The sequence below is a fragment of the Ursus arctos genome, unplaced genomic scaffold (genome assembly GCF_023065955.2).
Source record: "Ursus arctos isolate Adak ecotype North America unplaced genomic scaffold, UrsArc2.0 scaffold_18, whole genome shotgun sequence".
Taxonomy (NCBI): Eukaryota; Metazoa; Chordata; class Mammalia; order Carnivora; family Ursidae; genus Ursus; species Ursus arctos.
The window spans coordinates 1,995,178-2,019,885 of record NW_026622852.1 but is presented as its reverse complement, the minus strand read 5'-3'; the positions used below and the strand labels follow the sequence as shown (position 1 = coordinate 2,019,885).

General features: G+C 38.4%; 1 protein-coding gene across 13 annotated transcripts in view; it reads right to left on the bottom strand.

Moving 5' to 3' along the window:
* Nucleotides 1–24,208, bottom strand: part of KDM4C (lysine demethylase 4C) — a 419,337-nt gene extending 395,129 nt beyond the window's left edge. For 3 of the 13 annotated variants that reach the window (XM_048223471.2, XM_048223473.2, XM_057313431.1), the window contains exons 1-2: nt 23,940–24,185; nt 23,305–23,397 (exon numbers count right to left, since the gene is read on the bottom strand). In XM_048223471.2, coding sequence (XP_048079428.2) covers nt 23,305–23,335 — 31 coding nt within the window. In that variant the 5' untranslated portion in view covers nt 23,336–23,397; nt 23,940–24,185. Of the gene's footprint in view, nt 1–23,304; nt 23,398–23,939 lie in introns of all 13 variants that reach the window. The other 10 variants (XM_048223476.2, XM_048223479.2, XM_048223472.2 and 7 more) reach the window with 8 other exon arrangements.
* Nucleotides 24,209–24,708: the final 500 nt, after the last annotated feature.

Sequence of the window (24,708 nt, the reverse complement as noted above, 5' to 3'; positions counted from 1 at the left end):
TATAGACATATGTGTCATATGTATGACTGAGTACTTCCTGTGAGCTTCATTTCTACAAAGTACATTAATGTGTACCCTCTTATTTAAACCTAATAGCTCAAAAATGAATAAATAAATAAATAAATAAATAAGCCTAATTGCTCCACTGAAAATGACCACGAATGCCTTTATTTCACCAATGATGGAGATGATGAAGATTAAAATGCTTGTACAAGGTCCCATAACAAGAGCTAAGGATGAGATTTGAACCTAATCCAAGATTCTAACACTCATATTTTTAACTACTGCACTATTTCCTTGGCCTTTCCTCAGTCAGTTCTAGTAAAACCCATCTTTCAAAGTTTATCTCACATGTAGACTACATTATGAAGCCTTTCCTGGTAACACTCCCTACCAACCAACAGTGTTATTTTTTAATGCTCTCCTCACCCTCACTCCACGTATACCGTCATCCTCGTTATTCCTGGATTCAGCATTGGCAAATTCACTTATTTTCTAAAATTTATCTTTAACCCCCAAACCAATAACTGTGGCATGTTATGGTCATTCACAGACATGCACAGTGTTGAAATATTTGAATCACCCAAAAGGCACATTCCTTCAGCAGAAGTCAAACAAGGCAAAAATACAGTTTTGCGGTCTATTTAGTGCCAGTGGTTTTTGCATTTTTGTGCTCTTATTGGTGATTTAGCTACTTAAAACTGCCCCCAAGTTCCTAAGTGCAAGAAAGCCCTTGTGTGATATGCCCTATCACAAACATACTTTGTGACATAACTTTAGGCATCAGTTATTGTGCTGCTGGCATGAGTTCAATATTAATGAATCAAGAATTACATATTAAATAAGGTGTCTTTAAAACAGAAATACACATAAAACAAGGTGATACATAGATCAGTTGAAAAAATGTGTGATCAAAGCCTCAAAAGAATCTAACCCTGTATTTCCCCTCAGAGCAATAGTTCAGTATTCACTAATTCAGTATTTTCAGTGACTTTATGGAACATAACTACCACAAATAATGAGAATCAATTATATCTTAGCCCTTGTAATGAGACCATTCACAAAAAGCCCCCACCCCTCAACCCATGGAGACCATCGTCCTCCTCTCCCCTCAAGAATTTCTTCCACTGACAGCAATGAGTCCAGGCAGTCCATCCTTCATACTGCAATTGACCTGCACTAGCTCAATCACTCCTCCAGGAACTCAGAATTGGAGAACACATGAAGCCATGAAGGGCTGGGAAAGCCTCTGTCCTCCTCTTGCATAAACAGAAAATGACTGAAGGAAGGACATTCACAGTTAGAAGTACCATACAAAGAATGCAAAGCCTGAGAGAGAGAGGATTTTAAGGGGAAAAAAGAAGGAAGAAAAAAACCAAGCTTCAGTCATCCTAGGCATAATACAAGTCAGGATAAACGCTTGAAGAGACTGCATCTTCAAGAGAATGGATAGTATGAAGAGCTAAAATCTACACTGCAACAGGCATTCCAGATATGATTTAAATTCTTCCAGTGAAGAATCAAGAGACTTGAATTCAGAACTAGGCAGAGTGTGGAAAGAATTGGAGACCATAAGGCATTTTTTTTGCTGGAACAGAGACAGCACAAGTAATTTAGCTCCTAAGAACAGTCCTAGCACTATTCCTGATCTCTGTATGATAATTAAGATGGCATGTTCACGGAACAAACAAATGCAGCAGCAACTTCCTGCTCCACAGATTTCAGCCATGGTGCTCTGATCCCAGACTCTGATTCTTCAGTTTCCTATTTGTAGCAGAAATGGCAGTTCCCTTGGCAGGACCTCCAGCAGTGGTGTTCTGGGAGACATCCCACATGATGAGTCCCTGGGGACCCAGTCAAGAGCCTGCTCTCCAACCTTCAACAGCTCTAGTATCAAATCCCTTTCTGCTTAAGTTAACCAGGGTAGTGGCCATTATCTGTAATTGAATCATGGCTGATAAAATTATCAAATATAAACAAATAACAATGATGAATGGAAAAGAAACCCGGTATACAAATACCATACATAAATCAAATGAAGGTTTTATTCACACTTGTTTGCCTTTTGAGTAATCCTGTCTACCAATCAGTTCCTTGGTGTATATTAATGAAATTAACTTGAATGACTCAAAATTCATTTTGTAATATTGAGTAGAAATTACTAATTGAGTCATTAAACAAACTAGCCACCCACCCAAAACTACCTAGTCTTACTGGCCCACTTATAGTAGAAGCTCCCAATAACCCTCTACTTAACAGATTTACCAGATGAGGGATACATACTATATATTATCTCTGAAAAACACCACTGCTACAAAAAACACAACACAGTGGAGACTAGTAGACTGTGTTTATTATGTCTAAGTACCAGGTGAATTGCAAGCTTAGCAATCAAGTGTTTATTTGCAATCCAGTTTATGCCAGTTGTGCCAACTACCTGACATAATTAAATAAAGTGTGAATAAAACAATGTTATTGTTTCTATAAGATTTAAGTTGAATCTTTTAGAATGATCCAATAGAGATGACATGATTTTTTTTTAAAAGGGAAGGGGAAAAAAAGGGAAGAGGGATGTCAAATGAAGTGTGGGAAATGCAAAATAAAAAATTAGGGGGTAGAGGGATTTGTAAAATCTAGGATTCCAGCTCATATTACTTCAAGTGTTTAACTCTCACTCTACTTTAAAGAAACAGAAACTGAAAGTAGTAGATGCTATATTGTAGGTGTGGTTTATGCCAAAGAGGAAATGCAGGACTCCAACCTTTACTCAAAGAAAAGGCTCTGTCCTACAACAAAAGATAGGCAAATGATTGTGTAAGTTTTAAGCAGAAATAAAATAATAGATGTATAAATTTTTTGTAAAGATTTACATCTTTAATGAAAATAAAAACTACTCAATACCTTGGGAAAGAACCATTCTGTGTCTTACAATAATGGAAAGACAAAAATTGTCGAAGTCTTTCCACGTGGCTAAACATAACTGTTCCCTTCTTTCTTCCGTACTGCCAAGCCCTCCATTCCTGCTTTAGGAGAAAGTTAAATCAATGAAGGAGTGTAATCTGTGTTAAAGAAAAACACAAAGCTTGGCGGGTTTATTCTTATATTTGTTGATATTATCTTTTCTAACTTTTTCTTTAGAAATAACTTCAGGAGTGCCTGGGTGGCTCGGTCTGTTAAGCATCCAACTCTTGGTTTGGGTTCAGGTCATGATCTCTGTGTGATGGGATCAAGCCCAGAGTCAGACTCTGCCCTCAGTATGGAGTCCATTTGAGATTCCTCTCTCTCCCTCTCCTTCTGTCCCCCCTCCCCTGCCAGGCTCGCTCTCTCTCAAATAAATAAATAAAATCAGAAAGGAAGGAAGGAAGGAAGGAAGGAAGGAAGGAAGGAAGGAAGGAAGGAAGAAAGGGAGAGAGAAAGAGAGAAAGAAAGAGAGAGAAGAAAGAAAGAAAGAAAGAAAGAAAGAAAGAAAGAAAGAAAGAACGAACTTCAAACTTACAGAAAAATTATTGGAATAGAAAAAAAGAAAAAGCCCATACACACTTTACCCAGATTCATCTATTAGTCTTTTACCCTATTTGCTGCCTTATCAATTTACGTTCTCTCTCTCTCCATATGTATATCACCCACAATTTGTTTTTCTGAACCATTTGGGAGTAAGTTGCATATATTACGGCCCCTTACCCCTAAAAACTTTAGTGTACATTTCCTAATAGGGGTCTTCTCTTGCATCAAGACAGTGAAGTTTTCGACTCCAGTAAGTTTAAAAGATACTGTGTTCCAATTTTGTCAAGGGATGAATAATATATGTGATACCCTTCTTTTCCCTCTAGTAGGGAATTCAGTCTAGAATTAGAAAAATGCATGGAAGAAAAAAAAAGAAAATACATGTAGCTGTCATGTCTCTTTAGTATTCTTTCCTGCGGGATATTTTCAGAGCTTTTGTCTTTAATTTTTTAAGAATTCAGTCATTTTGTTTTAACATTTAAATAGAACATGTATTTGTTTTAAATAGAACATTAAATAGAACATGCATTTGTTTTAAGTAGAACATTTTCCATTTTGGTATAATATTTTTTAAGCGAAGAGTTCTTCCTTTTGTTGCTGGCATATATCATTAATTTTTAAATTAATCTCATATCCAGCTACCTACTTATAATCTCATTTCCAATCATTTGTCTGTAGATTAATGATTCCATCTAGACTATCATGTGAAAATTATCTGAGAATAGTACTTTCTTGTTTCCTTTACAAATTTTATTCTTTTTTTTTTAACATTTTATTTATTTATTTGACACAGAGAGAGACCACCAGCGAGAGAGGGAACACAAGCAGGGGGAGTGGGAGAGGAAGAAGCAGGCTCCCAGTGGAGCAGGGAGCCCGATGCGGGGCTCGATCCCAGGACCCTGGGACCCCACGACCTGGGCTGAAGGCAGACACTTAACGACCGAGCCACCCAGGCTCCCCTATTCTTCTAATTTCTCTTTCTCATCTTACTGACCTGTCTCAAACATCCTAGTACTACAGAGAACTAGTGACAGTGGAATGTCTTAATATACAGGGAATGCTTCTAGCCCTTATCTTCAGAGTATTTACTGTGTATAGGTACCCTTTAACAGGTTAGAAAAGTTCTACTCTATTCCTTTCTCTAGGAGGCTTTTTGTTGTTGTTGTTGTTGTTTTGCTTTTAAATTACAAATATATGTTAAATTTTAGCAAATACTTTTTCTGTATCTGTTACAATGCGTTTTCTCCTTTTATCTATTATCGCAATTCAATAGAATTCTAATGTTGAACTAACCTATATTACTAAAATGCACCCAACCTGATCCTGTATTATCAGAACTGCACACTGAAATTATCTGTGCTAATATTATATTTAAGGTTTCATATCCTATCTTCACAAGTGAGGTTAGCTTGTAATTTTCCCTAGTCCTTATTTACACCATTCTTGTCTGATGCTAGTATTAAGACTTACCAGCCTGATAAAAAATGAGCCAGGCAGTGTTCCTGAAAGAGAGAAACTCTGTAAGGGTTAGAGTTAAGTATTATTTGAATACTTTGTAGAACTAGCCTACAAAATCCTCTGAACCTGGTTTTTTTTTTTTTTTTTTTTTGATGGTTAAGACCTATAACCACAGAATCAATTCTCTTAAATGGTATATTTCTACTATTTCTTTTTGTGTGTCTTTTAATGTGTGTTTTTTTATTGAAGTAGAGCCGACATCCAATATTATACCTGTCTCAGGTGTACAAAATATTAATTGAACAATAATATATACATTATGAAATGCTTACCACAGTAAGTGTTATTATCATCTGTCACAATATCGCTACTGCTTCTATTATCTGTTTTAAAATTTATACTTTTCTGGAAAACTGTCCATTCAAATGCATTTGCCTGTTTTTCATGGTCTCATCTATAATTCATTACTCTTTGCAGTCTTCATGTTATTCTTGTCCATTGTTTTTTTTTTCCCCAACGTAAGGATCTACAGCTCCTATCACTCTCAAAAATATGTCACACATGACCCAAAAAAATAGTTAAGAACCAATGGATTAGATCACAGCCACAGAAGTCAGCTGAACTGCGCCTCCATCAATACCTAGAGGTGTGACCTCACCTAACCACTACACCACTGTTAATGTTAAATCTTAGTAACCTCCAAACTTAGGAAATTGAACAATTCAGTGTTCCTAAACACTGGTGAACAGTGATTCCACCAGTCCTCCAAAAACAGGAATGAAAGTGCTCTGATTTTTCATAAAGTTCCAGCTTTTATTTCTAGAGTATCCTTTCTACTTTGTTGACGTTTTTTAGAAAATAACAGTAGACAGTAAGTTTTCTTTGATACTTTTTATTTTAGAAAATTAAAAGTTGACTAAAAAAAGGAAAGGCCTATGTCAGTCCAACTTATTTTTTCAAATCCAGAAGTCTGGGAACCAGTAAACTACATGATCTCTAAGTCCTTTATGACCCCAGTGTTATATGAGAGAGAGAAAGGAACAAAGTGTAGAGGGATGGAAGGCACTAATTATTTACATTAACAAAAATCAAGTAACTTAAGTTCAAGTCCTTATTTAATCAATACCTTTCTGATTTCTAAGCTTTTAACTCTATAATACCCCCAACTTCTACTTAAATAGATAAATCTTCCAAATGTAACATTCTCACTGAACCAATCTCTCAGTAAAAATGGCTTCCAATTACAAATCACTGTAACTTCAAAGCTCAACATGTAAGATAACTAGCCCCATCATTTTCCTCCAAAGCATGGAGAGTTTCAGATCTTACTACCTATCCCTCCTAAGTCATTCATTCCTTCAAGAGACAGTTCTGTTTCTATAGCTAAATACGAAGATTAATCAAAGAGTTTGCCTGATAAAATTACTTAACTTCAAGGACCTGGAGGCATTAAGAAGGAAGAAAAAACAACTTTCTTATCTTAGGATAAAATAAGAGAGCCATCTCAAAAATGCAAAACACAGGCATTGACTACTGAAAGAGCTACATCAGCGACAGAAAAGATAACAGAAGAGACCACAAAGTCATCCTAACTCCACCCATGAATCCCTAAAGAGGTGTCCAAGAGAAAGAAAAAGGAAGAACCTCTGCATTACTTAATGGCAGTGGCAGCCAACAGTTAGCACTTAATACATCCATCAAAAAGATGGGTGGCTCAGTCAGTTAAGCGTCTGACTCTTGATTTTAGCTCAGGTCATGATCTCAGGTTCATGAGATGGAGCCCCACTTCAGGGGGGCTCCACACTCAGCTAGGAGACTGCTTCTCTCTCTCCCTCTCCCTCTGCCCCTCCCCCTGCTCATGTGTGAGCACTTGCACACACTCTCATGTGCTCTCTTTCTCTCTCTCTAAAATAAATTAAAAAGAAAAGATAACAAACTTACTCAAGGTCATATAGTTTTAAAAAGATAATTATAGGTATAACTGAGATTTTACTACAGTGATTAAACAGGAAGGGAGAAAGGGAGGCTTGGGTGCTTGAAATATGTTTCCATCTAACTCTGGGTACTGAATCCAAAAGTAAAAAGAACTCCTCCCAGGATAACTGCCTAGCTTGACCAAAATCAGAAGGAAAATGACAACAGTAATAAAGATTGGGCAACTGACCAGAAATTCCTTACCCTTTGTGAAAATCCAGAAGGCTAAGGAATCCTAGCAAAGCTGGCAATACAAGGCAGTATGCACTTCAGAGTCAAATTCTAGGTACAAACATAAATGCTCTAGGAGTTCCTAGGGAAAAGACAAGACTAAATATGGGCACTGTGGGAAAGGGCAAAGTGAAGGGGTGAGTGTGAGATGGGCCTCGAAATGGCATTTGGGTCAAAAAAAGGTGAGCTAGCCTTCTACAGGGGATGGGTAGCACACAATAACAATCCTAATATAAACGATAACTCATTAAGTCCTTCCAAGAGGCCTAACAAGGTATTATTAACTCTATTCTGTAAGTAAGGAATTGGAAGCCTAGAACAGTTTTCTCAAACTTTTTAGTCTCAGGACTCCTTTATACTTCTAAATTTTCCCAAGGGGCCCCCGGGTGGCTTAGTGGGTTAAGCATCCAACTCTTGATCTCAGATCAGGTCTTGATCTCAAGGTGACTTTAAGCCCCACATTGGGCTCCACGCTGGGTATGGAGCCTACTTAAAAGAAAAAAAAAAAAAATTTCCAAGGGACCCAATAGTAAGAGCTTTTATGTAGGATATATACTTACCAAAACAGAGGGAAATTTTAAATTATAAATTAAAAGATAAATTTAAAATCCCCATATGTATGAAACTTTTAAAAGAATTTTAAATTGTTCATCAAAGGCAACAATGGTTCCAAACCAGAGGTGATTTTTGTCCCCTGGGGGAAACTAGCAATGTCAGCAGTTATTTTTATTTGTCACAACTGGAGGAGTGCTAGTGGCATCTAGTGGGTATAGACCAGGGACACTGCTTAACATACAATGCATAAGAAGGCCCCCACGACAAAGAATTATTTAGCCCTAACTGTCAAGTGTGCTGAGGTTCAAAAACCCTGCTATGAGGCCTAAAGAAACTAGAGCATATGTTCAATAATAGACATGGTATGATAATGTTCACAGTAGCATTTTTGTAACAGCTAAAAATTGAAAGCAACTAAAATGTCCATTTACAAGAGAATCAATAAATAAGAGTATATTCAACTAATTCACAGCAGTGAAAATGAAACAAATGAACAAACCAAAGCTACTCCCAACAATAAACATATGAACCTCAGAAAGTTAAGTCGTGTACTCTTCAAAGCATATGTCTATTTTTACAAATCTAAAAAATAAAATGTAATCTCCTCTTAAATGATAAATGCATATAAAATAAATCCATCTTTTTAAACAAGAGAATAGTGGGGTGCCTGGCTGGTTCAGTGGGTAAAGCATATGACTCTTAATCTCCAGGTTGTGAGTCTGAGCCCCACACTGGGTGAAGGGTTTTAAAAAATAATAAAATATTTTTATGTGAGATTGAGCCCTGCATCAGGCTCCCCGCTCAGCAGGGAGTCTGCTTGGGATCCTCTTCCTCTCCCTTTGCCTCTCCTCCCCGCCCCCCCATGCAGGATTCTTTTAAATCTTAAAAAAAAAAAAAAAAAAAAAAAGATAAAGCAAGGGAATAGTGAACACAAAAATCAGGACAATATTCCTAAAGGAAAGCAGATGGGATACAAGAAAATCACATAATTATATCTGGGTGAATTCATAGGACTGTACTAGTATGTCTTTTGCATACCTCAAGCATTAAATTGATGAAACAACCAATATAAGTGATATATTTCCGAAAATACCTAGGAAATTGAAATATACTTTGAATTAAACCAAAAAATCTTAACTTCTATGCTAAAACCATTCTTTAATACAAACAATCTTTCTGTAATACCAAACAATCACTTCCAGCTTTTAATTTTGGCAAAAAAAATATGGATTTTTGTACAATAAAGGTACCAAATAGGACCTGCATAGCCAATGAAGACTCAACACAGGGCTTTAAGCTGTTCTAACTATATTTTGTGAATTATTTTTATATTGTGAATTTATTTATTATTTTAACTTAAAGTCTGTGATTGGGTTATGTATTTGTATTCTAGTACTTAAAATGGCAATAAATTGCCTGGGTCTCCTCCTCTTAGTCTTACTCTGTTATACAACCAATAACACAACTAAAATTTCTTTAAATTTACAGATTAAATGAACAATCAAGTGTGGATTCTTTGGTAAAACAACTGACTTAAATAATCATCAATTATAACATTAACAATGATTTTAGCATTAAAAGGTAATTTGTGTAAAAAGTCCTTCATACACTAGGATAAAAATCTTTTCCAGCTATATGAACTATGCATCCTACCAATACCCTCTGACCTGGGAGGAAATTTTGGCATAAATGCATCATTAATAGCAGAAGAAAAGAAAGTTTAAAACAGCAGTAATTCTAAGTAATAAATCTTTTTATTTAGAAAGTAGTTTGTAGTGTTTCATAAAAGCAATTTCTCACATTGCAACGCAGGAAAATGTCAAATCAGATCTTACTATTCAATTTGTCAAAGGTACAGAGAATACAGTCAAAGAAAAGAAAAAAAAACTCAGTAAGTGTAAACACAGACACAGTGCTAAGTCCTTTTGAAGTAAAAATTTCTAAAGTAATATGGATACTACATGGAATCAAAAATTACCTGATAGACAATGATCACAAGGCAGAGAAAGCATTATCTTGGCATTAAGTTTATTTTTTTTTAAGATTTTATTTATTTATTTGACAGAGAGAGAGACAGCCAATGAGAGAGGGAACACAAGCAGGGGGAGTGGGAGAGGAAGAAGCAGACTCCCAGCGTAGGAGCCTGATGTGGGGCTCGATCCCAGAATGCCAGGATCACGCCCTGAGCCTAAGGCAGATGCTTAACGACTGAGCCCCCCAGGTGCCCCTAAGTTTATTTTTAAGAATAGAAAATACTAATTAGGGGCGCCTGGGTGGCACAGCGGTTAAGCGTCTGCCTTCAGCTCAGGGCGTGATCCCGGCGTTGTGGGATCGAGTCCCACATCAGGCTCCCCTGCTGGGAGCCTGCTTCTTCCTCTCCCACTCCCCCTGCTTGTGTTCCCTCTCTCGCTGGCTGTCTCTATCTCTGTCAAATAAATAAATAAATAAATAAATAAATAAATAAATAAATAAAGAAAATACTAATTAAAAATGACCAACATTTTCTTTACTCCTAGACCTCTCTTTCTAAATCTACTATTTTAAATTTAAACCCAAACACAATCTCTAACCTGCATATCAATAAAACATCTAAGCAATGAACAAAAAAAATGCTTTAAAACTTATGAAAAGAGGCACCTGGGTGGCTCAGTCAGCTAAGCCTCTGCCTTCCGCTCAGTCATGATTCCAGCATCCTGGGATCCCGCTCTGCATTGCACTGGGCTCCCTGCTCAGCAAGGAGTCTGCTTCTCCTTCCCCCATCTCTCGGGCTGTTTTCTTGAGCACTCTCTCTCTCTCTCTCTCTCCCCCTCCCTCCCTCACAAATAAATAAATAAAATCTTTTTTTTTTAAGTTAGGAAATATGTAAAAATCATTTTTAAAACATGCGAACTTGTATCTGATTGAGAGTCAGGGCCTTTATGAAAAGGGCTAAGAAGAGAAACTCTGAAATTTTCTAAAATTTGAGTTAAAAAAAACTTCATTCTCTGTTAATGCCAACTTTAGGAAAATCACAAAACTACACTAAAATATGGGTTCAGACAGGAGCAAAAAATATGCAATCAATGCCAACTAATATTTCTGCATGAATAGAAAAAAAGGATTATTCTCCTATGACTCCAAATTTAGAAACCTCATTTGCTTTCTAAATCCCTATTATTATGCAGGGGGATTGATAAGGACACACAAAACAGCCAAAGAAAAGAAAGCAATTTCAAGTTTCCAAAACTTGCATTGCACATAATTGTGAGTTCCAACTAATAAGTTTGCCAAGTTTGGATTGTCTCCTCCTTCAGAAGACCTGGGAAGGAGGAAACAAATGCTCCCTGGCACAGGCAAGACATACCTGGGTCTCCCAGGTTCCGAAACCCAGACTCCAGCCACCTGTTGCAGCATCGTGACAACCATAGGCCAGTGTCACCCACTGCGCACTCCCTGCACCCTGCCACAGACTTGCTGGCCAACCCCTCGCCTGACTTCCGGACTGCACCACCTGCAGCTATCCCTGGAGCAGATCAGTGCCTGCGGTGGAACCCTTGTCACTACCACCAGCTCTACAGTGAAGCCCACGTCACATTTACAACTGAGATTACCTGAACTATTTATCAGAAGAACTCATGAGAAGCCAGGTAAATCATTTATTATCAGTTTCAAACATAAAAAGTCTAAAATTTGAAGTATTTTGAAAACATATTTAAATTTAATTTTGTATGCAAACTTTAAAATTCTTTTTAAAGATTCACAATCACATAAGCCATACACAGTACCAGCTATACTGAGGGGGGAGAAAAAAGGATTGGAAAGTATCAGACTATACAATAATCTGATGGTCCTTGCTTATTCCATTATTAATGAATGCAAGGCACACTATTTTAAAGAACCATGACAATTTGCACATTTTTTGGTAACTACCTGTCCAAAAAACCCAAGCTTGAAGGAAAAGGATTTCCTATATTCTCATCCTGTATGCAGTGTTGGCATAGTGCCTTGCGCAGATATTTGTAAGTCATTTATTCTTTTAATCTTAATACCAATACAGAGTTTCTTTACCATGCAAACTGCATCTAAACACATGAAAGTATTTTCAACGTCTCCTTAGATGAGTTTAACTTTCTTTAAAATGTCAAATATTTAACCAAACTATAATAATCACAAATATAATCATGATACAAGCACAAAGGAAAATCATAATCTGTTACCCAATGCTTCTCCTGGATTTAAACTATGGTTTTAATAAATACAAGACCAAACCCACATTAATGTTCATGAAAATAAACTCTACCACATTTTGTTTGTTTGATTTATAATTTCTCTTTGTTGTTGACAGCTTGGTCTTTTGCAGAATAACATGGGCCATCTGCACAAACTCGTTCAACAGTATTATACTAAAGACTACCCTCACTGACAACTCTTTGAACACTGAAATCTTATTAAAACGAATCTTTTAAAAAAAAATTGCATTTGTTTGGTTCTTTACTGTGCTGTACCATACAATACTTCATTTTCATTCTTAAAAGTTTTCTGTGCTATTAGCCAGCTATAATTATTCCCATTTGAGAGATGATGAAACTAAGGCTCAAAAATGGAAATCAGTGCCTGAAGTCAAACAGCAAGTAGGCGCAATGAAATAACTGCATATTTAGTATCCCCAAAACCCAGACCCCAAATATAACTGACCTCTTTGCTAGGCTCTTTAGCTACCACAAAAAAGCAAACCAAAAGCCCACTAAATCAAGAAAAAACTTGCAGTACCAAGCCCAGATGGTTTCATAGAATTATGCTCAATTTTTCAGAAACATAATCCAATGTTACTTAAACTATTCCTGAGTACAAGGGGAAAAAAAAAAGCTTTAAAATCCTTTAAGAAGCACACCTAAATAGGTAAGAAAACTTGAGAAATGGCCCAAGAAAACTGCAGAACAATTTTATTTAAGAGTATTGATGAAAATTCTTTTAAAAAATGAGGAAGCAGGGAACCCTCTTGGGTCCCCTCCCTCTTTGGGTGGTTTGTACTATCGCTCACTATCACTCAATTTGCTTTGCTGCCCACCACAAAGAAAAAAAAAAAGAGGAAGCAAAATCCAAAAGCACATTAAAATAATAAACCATAACTAAAAAGTCATTCCAGAGTCCAAGAATGCTCCAATATTAGTACATTTGTTATATAATTTTTGTGTGTGTGCATGTATATCTGAACAAACACATATTCTCTAGCTCGGTTCACTGCGAGGGCACAGAAGCAACACCCCAATATCAATAACCACCTAGATCTTGGCTTCTAAGTATTTGGAGTAGGAAAGTTCAAGATGAGCTTGCATATTTCACTGTGTCCAAAAGGGAGAGAATGCTCAAAGGATGATGGGACATGTCAAAAACCCAGAACCCAGCATAAAGGATTCCCATGGGCCAAATCTATGACAATTTAAGCATCAATATAAATAACAATATTAACAGATTAGAACTCATTGAATAGAACAGGAAACCATAAATCCTAATTGATAAAAATGAATAAATTGAAAGCTTAATAAACAAGTATTTATATAGTTTTTCAAAACAAAACAAAAAAATTAGAGAAGCATTGAGGAGTCTAGCATAGAAGATCTTAAGCAAAGTTAACATTAACAGAACAAAATGAAATTGTGTACCACCTGATAAGATGTAATAAAAGAAATACAGTTCCATCTCTGTGATATCAGAAAACAAAAATTAAGGGAGAGTCTATAAAATAACTGGCCTGTAATCCTCAAAGGTGTCAATATTATGAAAATCAAGGACGGATGCCTGGGTGGCTCAGTCAGTTAAGCATCTGCCTTCAGCTCAGGTCACGATCCCAGGGACCTGGAATCAAGTCCCACATTAGGCTCCTTGCTCAGCGGGAAACCTGCTTCTCCCTCCACCGGCCACTCGCCCTGCTTGTGCGTGTTCTCTCTCTCTCCCTCCGACAACTAACTAAAATCTTGAAAGAAAAGAAAAGAAAAGAAAAGAAAAGAAAAGAAAAGGAAAGGAAAGGAAAGGAAAGGAAAGAAAGAAAGAAAGAAAGAAAGAAAGAAAGAAAGAAAGGGAGGGAAGGGAGGGAGGAAAGAAAGGAAAGAAAGGAAAGAAAGAAAGAGATGAGAGAATGAGAGAAAGAGAAAGAGAGAAAGAAAGAAAGAAAGAAAAGAAAAGAAAAGAAAGAAAGAAAGAAAGAAAGAAAGAAAGAAAGAAAGAAAGAAAGAAAATAAATCAAGGAAACACTAAGGACTATTTGAGAATGAAGGGATGTTTAAAAGACCTGAAAACAAGAAAATATAATCCATCATTCTGGACTGGATTCTTTTGCTACAAAGAACATCACTATTACAAATGGTGATATATAAAAAAGTCTAAAGATTAGATGAAAGTAATTATCAATGGTAACTTCTTGATTTTGATGGAAATATTGTGGCTATATAGGAAACCACTTTTTTAGGAAATATACACTGAAGTATTGAGGAGCAATGGTATACGAAGACAAATTTTTCAAGGAAATAAAAGTTCTTTGTGCTATAATTGCAGCCTTTCTAAAAGTTTGAGATTGTCCAAAGTAAAATAAGAAAATTATTTCTAAAATAAAATAAAAAGGAATAAAATTTAAGGAAATATGCAAGATCTGTAAAGATATTTTTTTAAAGTCCTTTCTAAGGACTTAAAAGAACATTTAAAAGGAAAGGCATACCATATTTCTGGACAGGTAAAGTCAAGATCTGAAAGATATTTCTCTATGTTAGTCCTTAAACTAAAGACATTCTTAATAAAACTATCAATAGGTTCTCAGAACTTGACACATTGACTCTAAAGTTAAATATAACGAGGGAAAATAAACAAGAATAGCCTGAAAAGTTCTGAAAACATGTTATAAAGCTAAAATTAAAACACTGAGGTAATGGTACATAAATAGATCACTATATAGAAACAGAATCAACCTAAATGACTTTTAATACTGCACTGGTTAAATAAATTACGGTACATGTATACAATGTAATACTGTGTGATCATTTTAAAAAGAGGGAGCTCTACATGTACTCATATTTTAAAAACCACATTCAAGTTAGTGTTAAATGAAAAAATATTCAGAACAGCAAGTACAGATACAATTTGTATTAAAATGTGTGTGTGTGTGTATATATATATATTTTACAGAATATCCTATATAGAATATATAGAATATATAGAATATTCCTGGAGAGCCCTAAAAGAAACTGTTTTAACAGTAGTTAACCAAAAAGAGGAAACTGGCTGTCTGATGGCAAAAGTGAGAATATGTACTTTTTACACTTTTATATCTTCTCTTTTTTTTTTAAGATGTATTTATTTGAGAGAGAGCGCACACACGCGGGGGGCAGGGGGTACAGAGGGAAAGAATCTCAAGCAGACTCCCCACTAAGTGAGCACAGAGCCCAATGCAGGGCTTGATTTCATGACCCTGAGATCATGACCTAAGCCGAAATCAAGAGTCAGACGCTTAACCAACTCAGCTACCCAGGCACTCCCCCATTTATAACTTCTGAACTGTATACCTTGTTGTATACTTTGTATTGCCTAATTAAAATAGTATTTACTTAATACACCTTTCTACTATAATGACTTTAATAAGTTAAATTATCAAAAAGGAATGAATTTACCTATCTCAGGTCCAAATTCCTCCTACTAATGCAAGCTACCCTGAATGTTGAGAGTTCTCAGTAAAGTGTCCAAATTTCAGGTGATAGTTCCTCTTAAAAGTTAAAACAGATAAAACAAAATGGGTGAGATAAGCAGCCTGCAAAAAAAAAAAAAAAAAAAGACAGTACCATCAGTCTTTCCCTCAAAGGGACACCTGTGTCCTTTCTAAGTATCTGATGCATTCCCAAAACAGAACAGAAGCAACAAGGCTAATGTTCAATCAGAGACAAATATCCTTAGGACTGGAATTTAAACAAATGTCTGATGAAACACTAGTTAAAAGATGGAGATAAAGACAGATCCAAAGTGAAGAATTTGACTTCTTCTTTAACCTCATTCAACAGGAGAAAATGGACCTGCAGGAAGAATGTTCTGACAAGAAAGGCGAATACTCTAGAGGATCAGAGAAGCCCCGCAGGTAAAAAATACAGTTAAAATTACTCCTCAACACTACCCATGTCCATCTGCTGGGATCTGCCTGTCACTAAATGATGTGCTTTCCCAAGAAGCAAGACTTCCTAGAAAGAGCCCTGAAGAATGGACGAGCATGTTTTGTATCCAGGTCCTAGTTCTTTCTTCTGAGTCTAATTAGGGAGTGACACTGAAAACAGTCATTTAATGCCTGACATACTCTAGATCAACTGGAAAAGTTCAGATTTCTGAAAGTCCCATGCTAAATATGAGAACAGAACTATGAAATCTCCTAAAAGGGCTATCACTCACACACACACACACACACTCACACACCCAAAAGGTCCTATCTGTCCAACCAATTGTCCATACTTTGACATTTCTCTCTAATTTCTAAAGTTTCTAATTCCTTCTCTAGAAAATAGTAAATCAATATTTAGTATAAGTACTTTGTACGGCTATCAAATATATTTTCAAATGCATAATCTACTAAGGTTTGAATGCTTAAAGACTGAATAATTTCAAACACAGGTTTGGAAAATTTACTGATGTGGGATGATTACACATTTAAACTATCACTATATGTTTCCTTCAGTTTTGTTTGTTAAGTTCCACTATAACTAGACAAATTTAACAGAAAGAAGACATTCCTGCATAATCCCTAATTCATCTAAAATCCTTTCTATCCCTTTAATAAACAGGTCACACAGCAGGATTTAATAAGGGACATTAGGACTTTTCAAATTATCATGCTATGGGCAACCATCAGTGAAACACACATTAATTATCAACATGCGTAAGTAGGACATGAAGAGACAGAGTCCTATTTCAGCAAAAAAAGATGAAAAACAAGGTAAGTTTTAATAATGGAGACAGGAAAGGAAAAAAAAAAAAAATCCAGACTAGAAGAAACATGGATCACTATGCAGTCTAAGACTACATATTGTGAAGGTGAAATATACATCCCACGTTGACAGAGGTCCCCAAAACACAGCCACTAGAAACCTAGGCTCTATCCACCATTTAATAAAGGTATTAGGCATTTGCAAATACCTAAATTAATGTACAGGAAATTTGTTTTTCAACTGAGTCTCTCTGATTATAAATGCATATGTTCATTCTAAAAAATTTTTTAGAAGGAAAATCAAAATTACCAGTAATCTCACTACCATATTAGCATTCCAGTGTATTTTTTCTAACATATGTACATTTATAAACAAACACGTTTAAACACAACTGGGCTCATGTGATATATACAATTTTGTATAATGCTTTCTTTCATTAAACGTAGGTTTGGAATAATTCTAACATTTTAAAATATTCATCCAAGTTACAAATACCACATCACAGTGTGCAGTTAAAAACAGCCCTTGTACTAGATACTTAGGTTATTTCTAATATTTTGTTAGCAAAATAGATGAGAGATCAATATTTCATTGATGGAAACCAAACAACACCAAGCCTTCCTTGCAGAGGTTCTGGTAAAGTGAATAAATGAGAACCCACAGCTCTAGGATCAGCTCTGATGATCTACTGAACATGACATGACATCCTTACCAAGCCAGGCTCCTTAATTCATATCTTCACAAACACTTACTCATTTGCCTTGATCTCTTTGTTATCATTTTTGGAACTTTGTTTGGTTTGTAAAAAAATTGAGAAAATAAAATTGATTAGAGGCCAGCCAGCCTTAAAATTCAATGACTTACTGCACACCTGCAATGAGCTTAACCAAAGAGAGTAGAAGAGTATTGGCTATTAGTGACCCAGAGAAACCTAGAGGATAAGACCTAAGGTAGAGTCCGATTTAGATTTTTCTCAACGGGACCTTAAGCAACTCTCCTTTGAGATCAGGCCAGAATTTCTAAGCAGAACCAGCTTTCAGGAGTGCCTGGGTGGCTCAGTCGTTAAGCGTCTGCCTTCAGCTCAGGTCATGATCCCAGGGTCCTGGGATCGAGCCCTGCTTTGGGCTCCCCGCTTAGCAGGAAGCCTGCTTCTCCCTCTCCCACGCCTCCTGCTTGTGTTCCCTTTCTCGCTGTGTCTCTGTCAAATAAATAATAAAATCTTTAAAAAAAAAAAAAAAAAAAAAGAACTAGCTTTCAGCAATAGTCATTTAATAGGAAGGGTGGAGGATAGCTATTGGCACTTGGACTTCCAATCAGACAAGAATCAGAGAATAGCAACTGTGTTTCAAAAGGGGGGGAGGAGCTAATGTAAATGAAGAATTTTCCTCCTACAGTCTTAGAGCTGTGTTGTTCAGACTGCAGCCTGCAATCCTACCTAATTTGGTAGATTATATCAATATTTTTATAATACATGATATGCAGGGGCGCCTGGGTGGCACAGTCGTTAAGTGTCTGGCTTCAGCTCAGAGCGTGATCCTGGCGTTATGGGATCGAGCCCCACATTAGGCTTCTCCGCTATGAGCCTGCTTCTTCCTCTCCCACTCCCCCTGCTTGTGTTCCCTCTCTCGCTGGCTGTCTCTATCTGTGTTAAATAAATAAATAAAATCTTTAAAAATAATAATAATATATGATATGCAACAAAATGGAAAATATCAGAGTACAGCACAGGTGGCAAAGTATTTTGAAAAGTGTTTACTGAGTAACTGTAATATAATATTGATGAGACAACAGTATCCTGGTATGATACAAATGAATAAAAATACTTGGGTCCCTGCCCTTGTAGAATTCTTACAGTTAGTTTAGAAACAATCAAATAATCACATAAATATAAAGCAACATTGTAACTAAACATCCACGCTCAAAATAATCCTTTTTCATGAAATGTTGGGAATCCCTGATTTATTGTGTTCCTTTGCTACATGCTTAAGTGTTATGGAAGGAAACAATTAGGGAATTAAGATAGATTATCATTAGGAAAACTGATTTACATTGGCGAAGAGGCTGGCATGACAGGTCAGGATTCTCTGAGGAAGTACATTCAAGCAGAGACTGGAACGATGTACCAAAAAGAAAGTGGGAAGAAAGTCTGGCAGAAAACGGCACTTTCGGCAAGGGCGTGTACAGTTTGAGAAAAAGAAAAGCCAATGGGAAATAGGAAAACTAAAACCATCTAGCTAAGGTTTGGGGGTTGCTTCCGATAGGAAGAGATAATGCAGGAATTTTAAGTCTCCTGAGAGCCATGAGAATGATCCAATTTGCATTTTAAAAGATAATGAGTGGAGCAGAAATGGGAAGGAGGCTGGAGTGGCTACTGAGATAATGCCAAGTAGAGACTAGAAGGTTAATCTAATACACATTTTGCAAGCAGAAATGATAAACGTTTAGCAATAGTCTGGATGTGAGGAGGGCTGAGAAACCGTGAGGTAGATACCTGGGATAACTCACAGGTTTCCTAAAGTGAACAGTGAAATGGAATGAGATGCATGAGAGAACAAGAGAAGCAGAGCTAAGAGGAAAGATCCCAGGTTACCCAGTTACAGTTTACAAGTAGAGATGTCAAATTAATAACTAGAACTGGATGGAGATATAAAAAAAAGAAGTCAGAATCAAAACGGTTTTGATGACACATGATTCTGCTCCTTAAGTATTTACCCTCAATAATAAATAACACAAATGCAAAAAAAATCTAAAATAAATTTTAAAGATTCTGTGGACCAACAGCTCATAAATACCATAGTAGCTGAAGCCACTGTGTATCTGAAAATGTACAGCAACAGTGTAACTAAACAATTCATACTCAAAATAATCCTCTTCCAGGAAATGGTAATCACTTGTCTATTGTGTTCACTTGCTGTATGCTCCACATCTAACATAGCATATGACACATAGTAGGTGTTCAAAAATCTACTGAAAAAATATACCCACTACTAGGCAGAATAAACCACCCAGCAAAAATAAGACAAATAGTGCAAATAACAAGCAATTGTGCAAGGAAAAACTCTGTACTATGAAACATACAAATGTACTAGAGCAAGAAGATTTCTCAGGGAAAAAGGAAAATGAGTTATTTACGCTATCATACCCTAATAGTATCAAAGCTAGATTCTGTTCCTAAGAATCAGCTTAATTTCAATACCAGAAATCCCATCCCTAGACAACCAATAGTAAAATATGCTCACCATTCCCAATTATCCCTAGATATGAGAAAGAATTAAAATGTAATAAAAGTTTGATATTTGAAGCTATAGTAAAATTTCATCTAGGTTATTAAAACAAAAAAGATTAGAAAGAATTTTATTAAAATAAAATGGATATTACTGATGATTTTTCTTTATTCCCCTTTTCACAAAAGTCATACTGATACACAGGAGAAATGCACACAGACACAAGTGAGAAAAATTACCCATAAGTCCACCACCCAGAAGTAATTAACCACTTTCAACATTTTGCACAGAACAGTGATCCACAACTAATCGTATAATTGTTTAAGACTATGAAGGAGAGAGATTACAGAATACTATGGCTAGGGGCGCCTGGGTGGCCCAGTCGTTAAGCGTCTGCCTTCGGCTCAGGGCCTGATTTCCTGCGTTCTGGGATCGAGCCCCACATCAGGCTCCTCTGCTAGGAGCCTGCTTCTTCCTCTCCCACTCCCCCCGCTTGTGTTCCCTCTCTCGCTGGCTGTCTCTCTCTCTGTCAAATAAATAAAATAAAATCTTTTTTTAAAAAAAAGAATACTATGGCTAGTGTACAGTATTGAGGGAAGACTAACTTGAAGAAGTAACAACTGAGCTAAGTAAGCCATCCGAAGGATGAGATGGAATTAACCAGACAAAGAAGCGCAGGTCAGGGTAGCAGTCAAGGTAGAGGGAACAAGAATGTGAGCAGGGCACCGGTCCCACCTAGCCAGGAAATGGGGGAGAAAGTTTGGTGGAAGGAGGAGATTGGCTGGGCAAAGCCTTACTGAGAGAGCTGAGAGGACTTCATCTTCAGGGAGAGAAGGATGGGATTGTTCCAGCTGCTTATGTGGGGAAAGGGTTAGGCCCTGCAAGTGCAGACCTCTGTGATTAGCATCTTCTCCCAAAGTGAATGGAGGGTGGAAAAACAAGAATCTTTGGGGGTGTGCAATACAATATTTTAAAGACAATAATACAGTATTTAAAATTTATATTTTAGGTTCAACAAAACCTAGATTGGTAGCAAATGAAGAAAAACAAGTGACTTTAACTCTTGCACAACTCCCAAGAAATTCATATTAGAAATGGAGGTGGGCAGAGGAGTACTGAATATTCATAATAACAAAAAATAATATAAATTTTAAAAGACTGAAAGACCTGCATTAGACACTGAGTTTAATGATAATATGGAATATATGTTTTATCACCATACCTCTAATAAATATATAACAAATTAGTATCCAGGGAATAATCGTTTGCTGTATGAAGAAAAACTGGGCTAACATAAAGGGATGATCTTAAAGACATCCAGACAAGAAAAACACATCATTATCCACAGGACAAAGCCCCACACAGAGACTTCTGGCCTCTAGAGAAAGGGACTTGGTGGTGGAGCAGAATAGGTCCCTCAAAGGCCTAGAGAGAGTATCCCTGACACTATCCCTCCTTCATCCATCTATTCACTCTAGAAAAAAGGTTTAACCCAGCAATTCCACTACTAGGTATATATCCAAGAGTAAAGAAAACACACATACACACTAAAACTAGTTTGTGAATGTTCATAGCACATTATTCAAAATAGCCAAAAAATACAAACAACCCAAAAGCCCATCAACTGATAAACAAAAAGTGATATATCCATACAATGGAATACAAGACAGCCATAAAAAGGAATAAAGTACTGATAGATGCTACATGATGGATGAACCTTGAAAACATTACACTAAGTGAAAGAATCCAGTCACAAAAACCCACATATTATATGGTTATACTTACATGAAATATCCAGAATAGGAAAATCTATCGAGACAGAAAGCAGATTAGTCATTGCTTGGGGCTAAAGGGGACTGGAGGCGGTGAGAAAGGGACAATAACTGCTAATGAGAACAGGGTTTCTTTGAAGGTGATAAAAATGTTCTAACATTGATTCTGATGACGGTTGCACAATTCCATGCACTAAAACCAGTGGATTGTACACTTTAAATAGGTGGATTTGGGACACGTGGGTGGCTCAGTCCGTTGAGTATCTGCCTTTGGCTCAGGGATCTTGGGCTCCCTGCTTAGTGGGAAGCCTGCTTCTTCCTCTGCCTGCCACTCCCCCTGCTTGTGTGCTCTCTCTGACAAATAAATAAAATCTCAAAAATAAAAAAAGTAAAAAAATAAATAGATGGATTATACGGTATGTGAGTTGTATCTTAATAAAGCTGTTATTTAAAAAGAGAGAGGATGTTTTAGCACCCCAGGCATTATGGTAAATTGCTAGAAATACAGCAAAGGAAAAAAAAACAGAGAACTTGTTCTCAAAGCCTTAACATTCTAATGGGGGGGGGCAGTCAAGATACCATGACAAAGCAATGAGAAAAAGAAAGAAAAGAATTCACAGACTACCCAAGGTTAGTTAGGCACCTAACTTAGTCCTGGGTGATTCAGAAGGTGTCAAGTAAATAATTCAAAACACCAGATTTTCATCCTTTCATCTAAATAACTTTTTAAAAATTATGTACCTGTTCACTGCTTCTTAAAAATCTTCATTCTTACAGAAAGGTTAATATTGGATTTTTAAAAAGCATTGTGCACCTACAACGTTTAAAACATATGTTTTTAACTTTAGACAAGCAACCGATTAAAATCTGTTAATAAAACGAAACAAGCCTCCGATTTAAATTGTACTGTACTACCAAGTTCGTGGAGTGTTGTAAAGTGTGTGAAAACTTAACTTAAACTTAAATTGGGAGAAAGAGGGTCTAAAAAGCCGGAACAGCCGTGTAATACATTCCAAAACAAAGCATGGGGGGTTGGGAGGAGACCAGCAAGGCAGAATTTGAGTAAGGATCCTAAAGGAGAACCAAGTACTTCAAAGCAAAAATGGACCTTTAAGAACTAAAGTCACTAATTTTCAATCACAACACTTCGAAATTATATTAGTAATTAAACGGTGAAGCCGAATTTCCCAAGATTAAAAATAAAAATTACAGCAAATTCAAGTGGGTGAAATAGGTCAAAACTTGGTCCGAACCTAGGTGGAACTGAGCCTACCAGAAACTTTCACCAAGATAAGAGTGAACCAACGCCAACTTCTAACCTACATTTCCAAAGCAGGTTTTGATAAACCCCCTTGAGGGGTAATTTACCAAGTGCTTAAAAAAAAAAAAAAAAAGTTTGCCGTCTTTTCTCCTGGAGCAGAAACCATACAAAGCCCCTCCTGGGCATCACCCACGACCAAAGCCAGCCCGTGCAGACCTGCAGCGTGCAGTTTAGGGGAAGACTGGCTCCAAGTTCACCCGGAAAGCATCTGACTCTAGCCCTGCTGGTTTCATTGGCTAAGCCTGGAGGAAAAACCCAAGTTCGAACCCGGAGCCCCAGCCTGCCTGACTCCCTCCTCCACATCCCCACCCTACGCCACGTCCCGTGCGTGCCTGGCATTCCACGCGAAGCGATCCAACTCATTTATTAAGCTCCCACGGTCTACACCGCATCGTGGCTTCAGGCACTGCAGGAAGAAATGGCCCCTGCCGGAAAAACCAACAGAACGGGGGCTGAGGACGAACCCGGGAGAGAGGCTGCGAGCCTGCGGCGAGGTGTTCTGGAGAGGAGCCCCCGCCTTCACCCCCCGGGTCGTGACAGTCCCAAAGAACAGATGGCACCGAGGGCTCAGCAGGCCGTGCCTCCCCGGAGTCCGCCGCAGACCAGGCTGGAACAGGAATGGAAAGGAGTCGGCATCCCTGGACCACCCGCGCGCTCCTTTGACCGAAGGAGCGCGACCCAGACTTCGGCCCCCAGCAGAACGACGAGCGCGGGGACCGAACCCCCGAGAGGGCCGGAGCGGACTGTCACTGGCTCCCGCCTCCCTCCGCAGCGACTATGGCCGGCCGCTCTCTCCCCAGCATGACAGCGGCGGCGGTGGGGGACCAAGCGCCTCCCGCCCGCTTCTCCCCTCCCCCGGACACCGGCACCCCCAGCGGCCGGGAGCAGAGGGGGGCAGTGCCGAGAAGACCGCCCGGGCCCCTCCCCCCCACCATCCCTATCGCCCGGACTCCGGAAAAGCGGTTACCTGGCGCGCGGGTAGGGACCGGGATACGACCCAGAGGAGGAAGATGAGGAGGAAGAGGGTGGCCTTCGGCCCAGGGAGATTTGGGAAATTTGGAAGACTTGTTCCGCACTGGGTGACAGCTGTTCGCTGCGCACGCGCACCGGCCCCCAGACGCCTGATCACTCCGCCGCTCCTCACCCTCCCGTCGAGGGGATGCGAGGCAGCGGCGAAGGCGCGCGCACAGCGCCTGCCGGCTCTCGCTGCGCGAGGGCGCGCGCGCTGTCACGTGACCACTGGGCCCCGGCACTTAGTGGGTCACGTGAACTTCCAAACAGCTTAAAGAAATGCCGGGCACCTTCTTGCTTTGGGGTTAGTCTTCCGTGCTGTTCTTAAGTTAGGTTTGCTGTAGTGCATCTTGTTCTCTGGGGAGGGGCATGTCCACTTTTTCCCAGAGGGAAAGACACTTAAGGAGAAGGAAGGAACAGGTGCACAGAACCTTGCCCGGAAGTGTCTACCGGGTTCCCGCAGGGCTGGACCTGATAGAGTCCACGCGCCACACGTCGCCCTGGGCCGCGACGCGGACCTATGGCGGCCTCCGGCGCGCGGACGTCAGAGTGGCGTTGCCATGGGTGGGGCTTCGGAATGCCCAGCGGAGCCTGGCTGGGATGTTGGGGCTCGCTGCTGGGCAGCAGTGACAGCGTCTTACTGGCCGGGCTCCTGCGCCTCTTAACAACAATGGGAGATCCCGACTGTGCCAACCTTTTAACGAGTAACTCAAGCAAAAGACCGT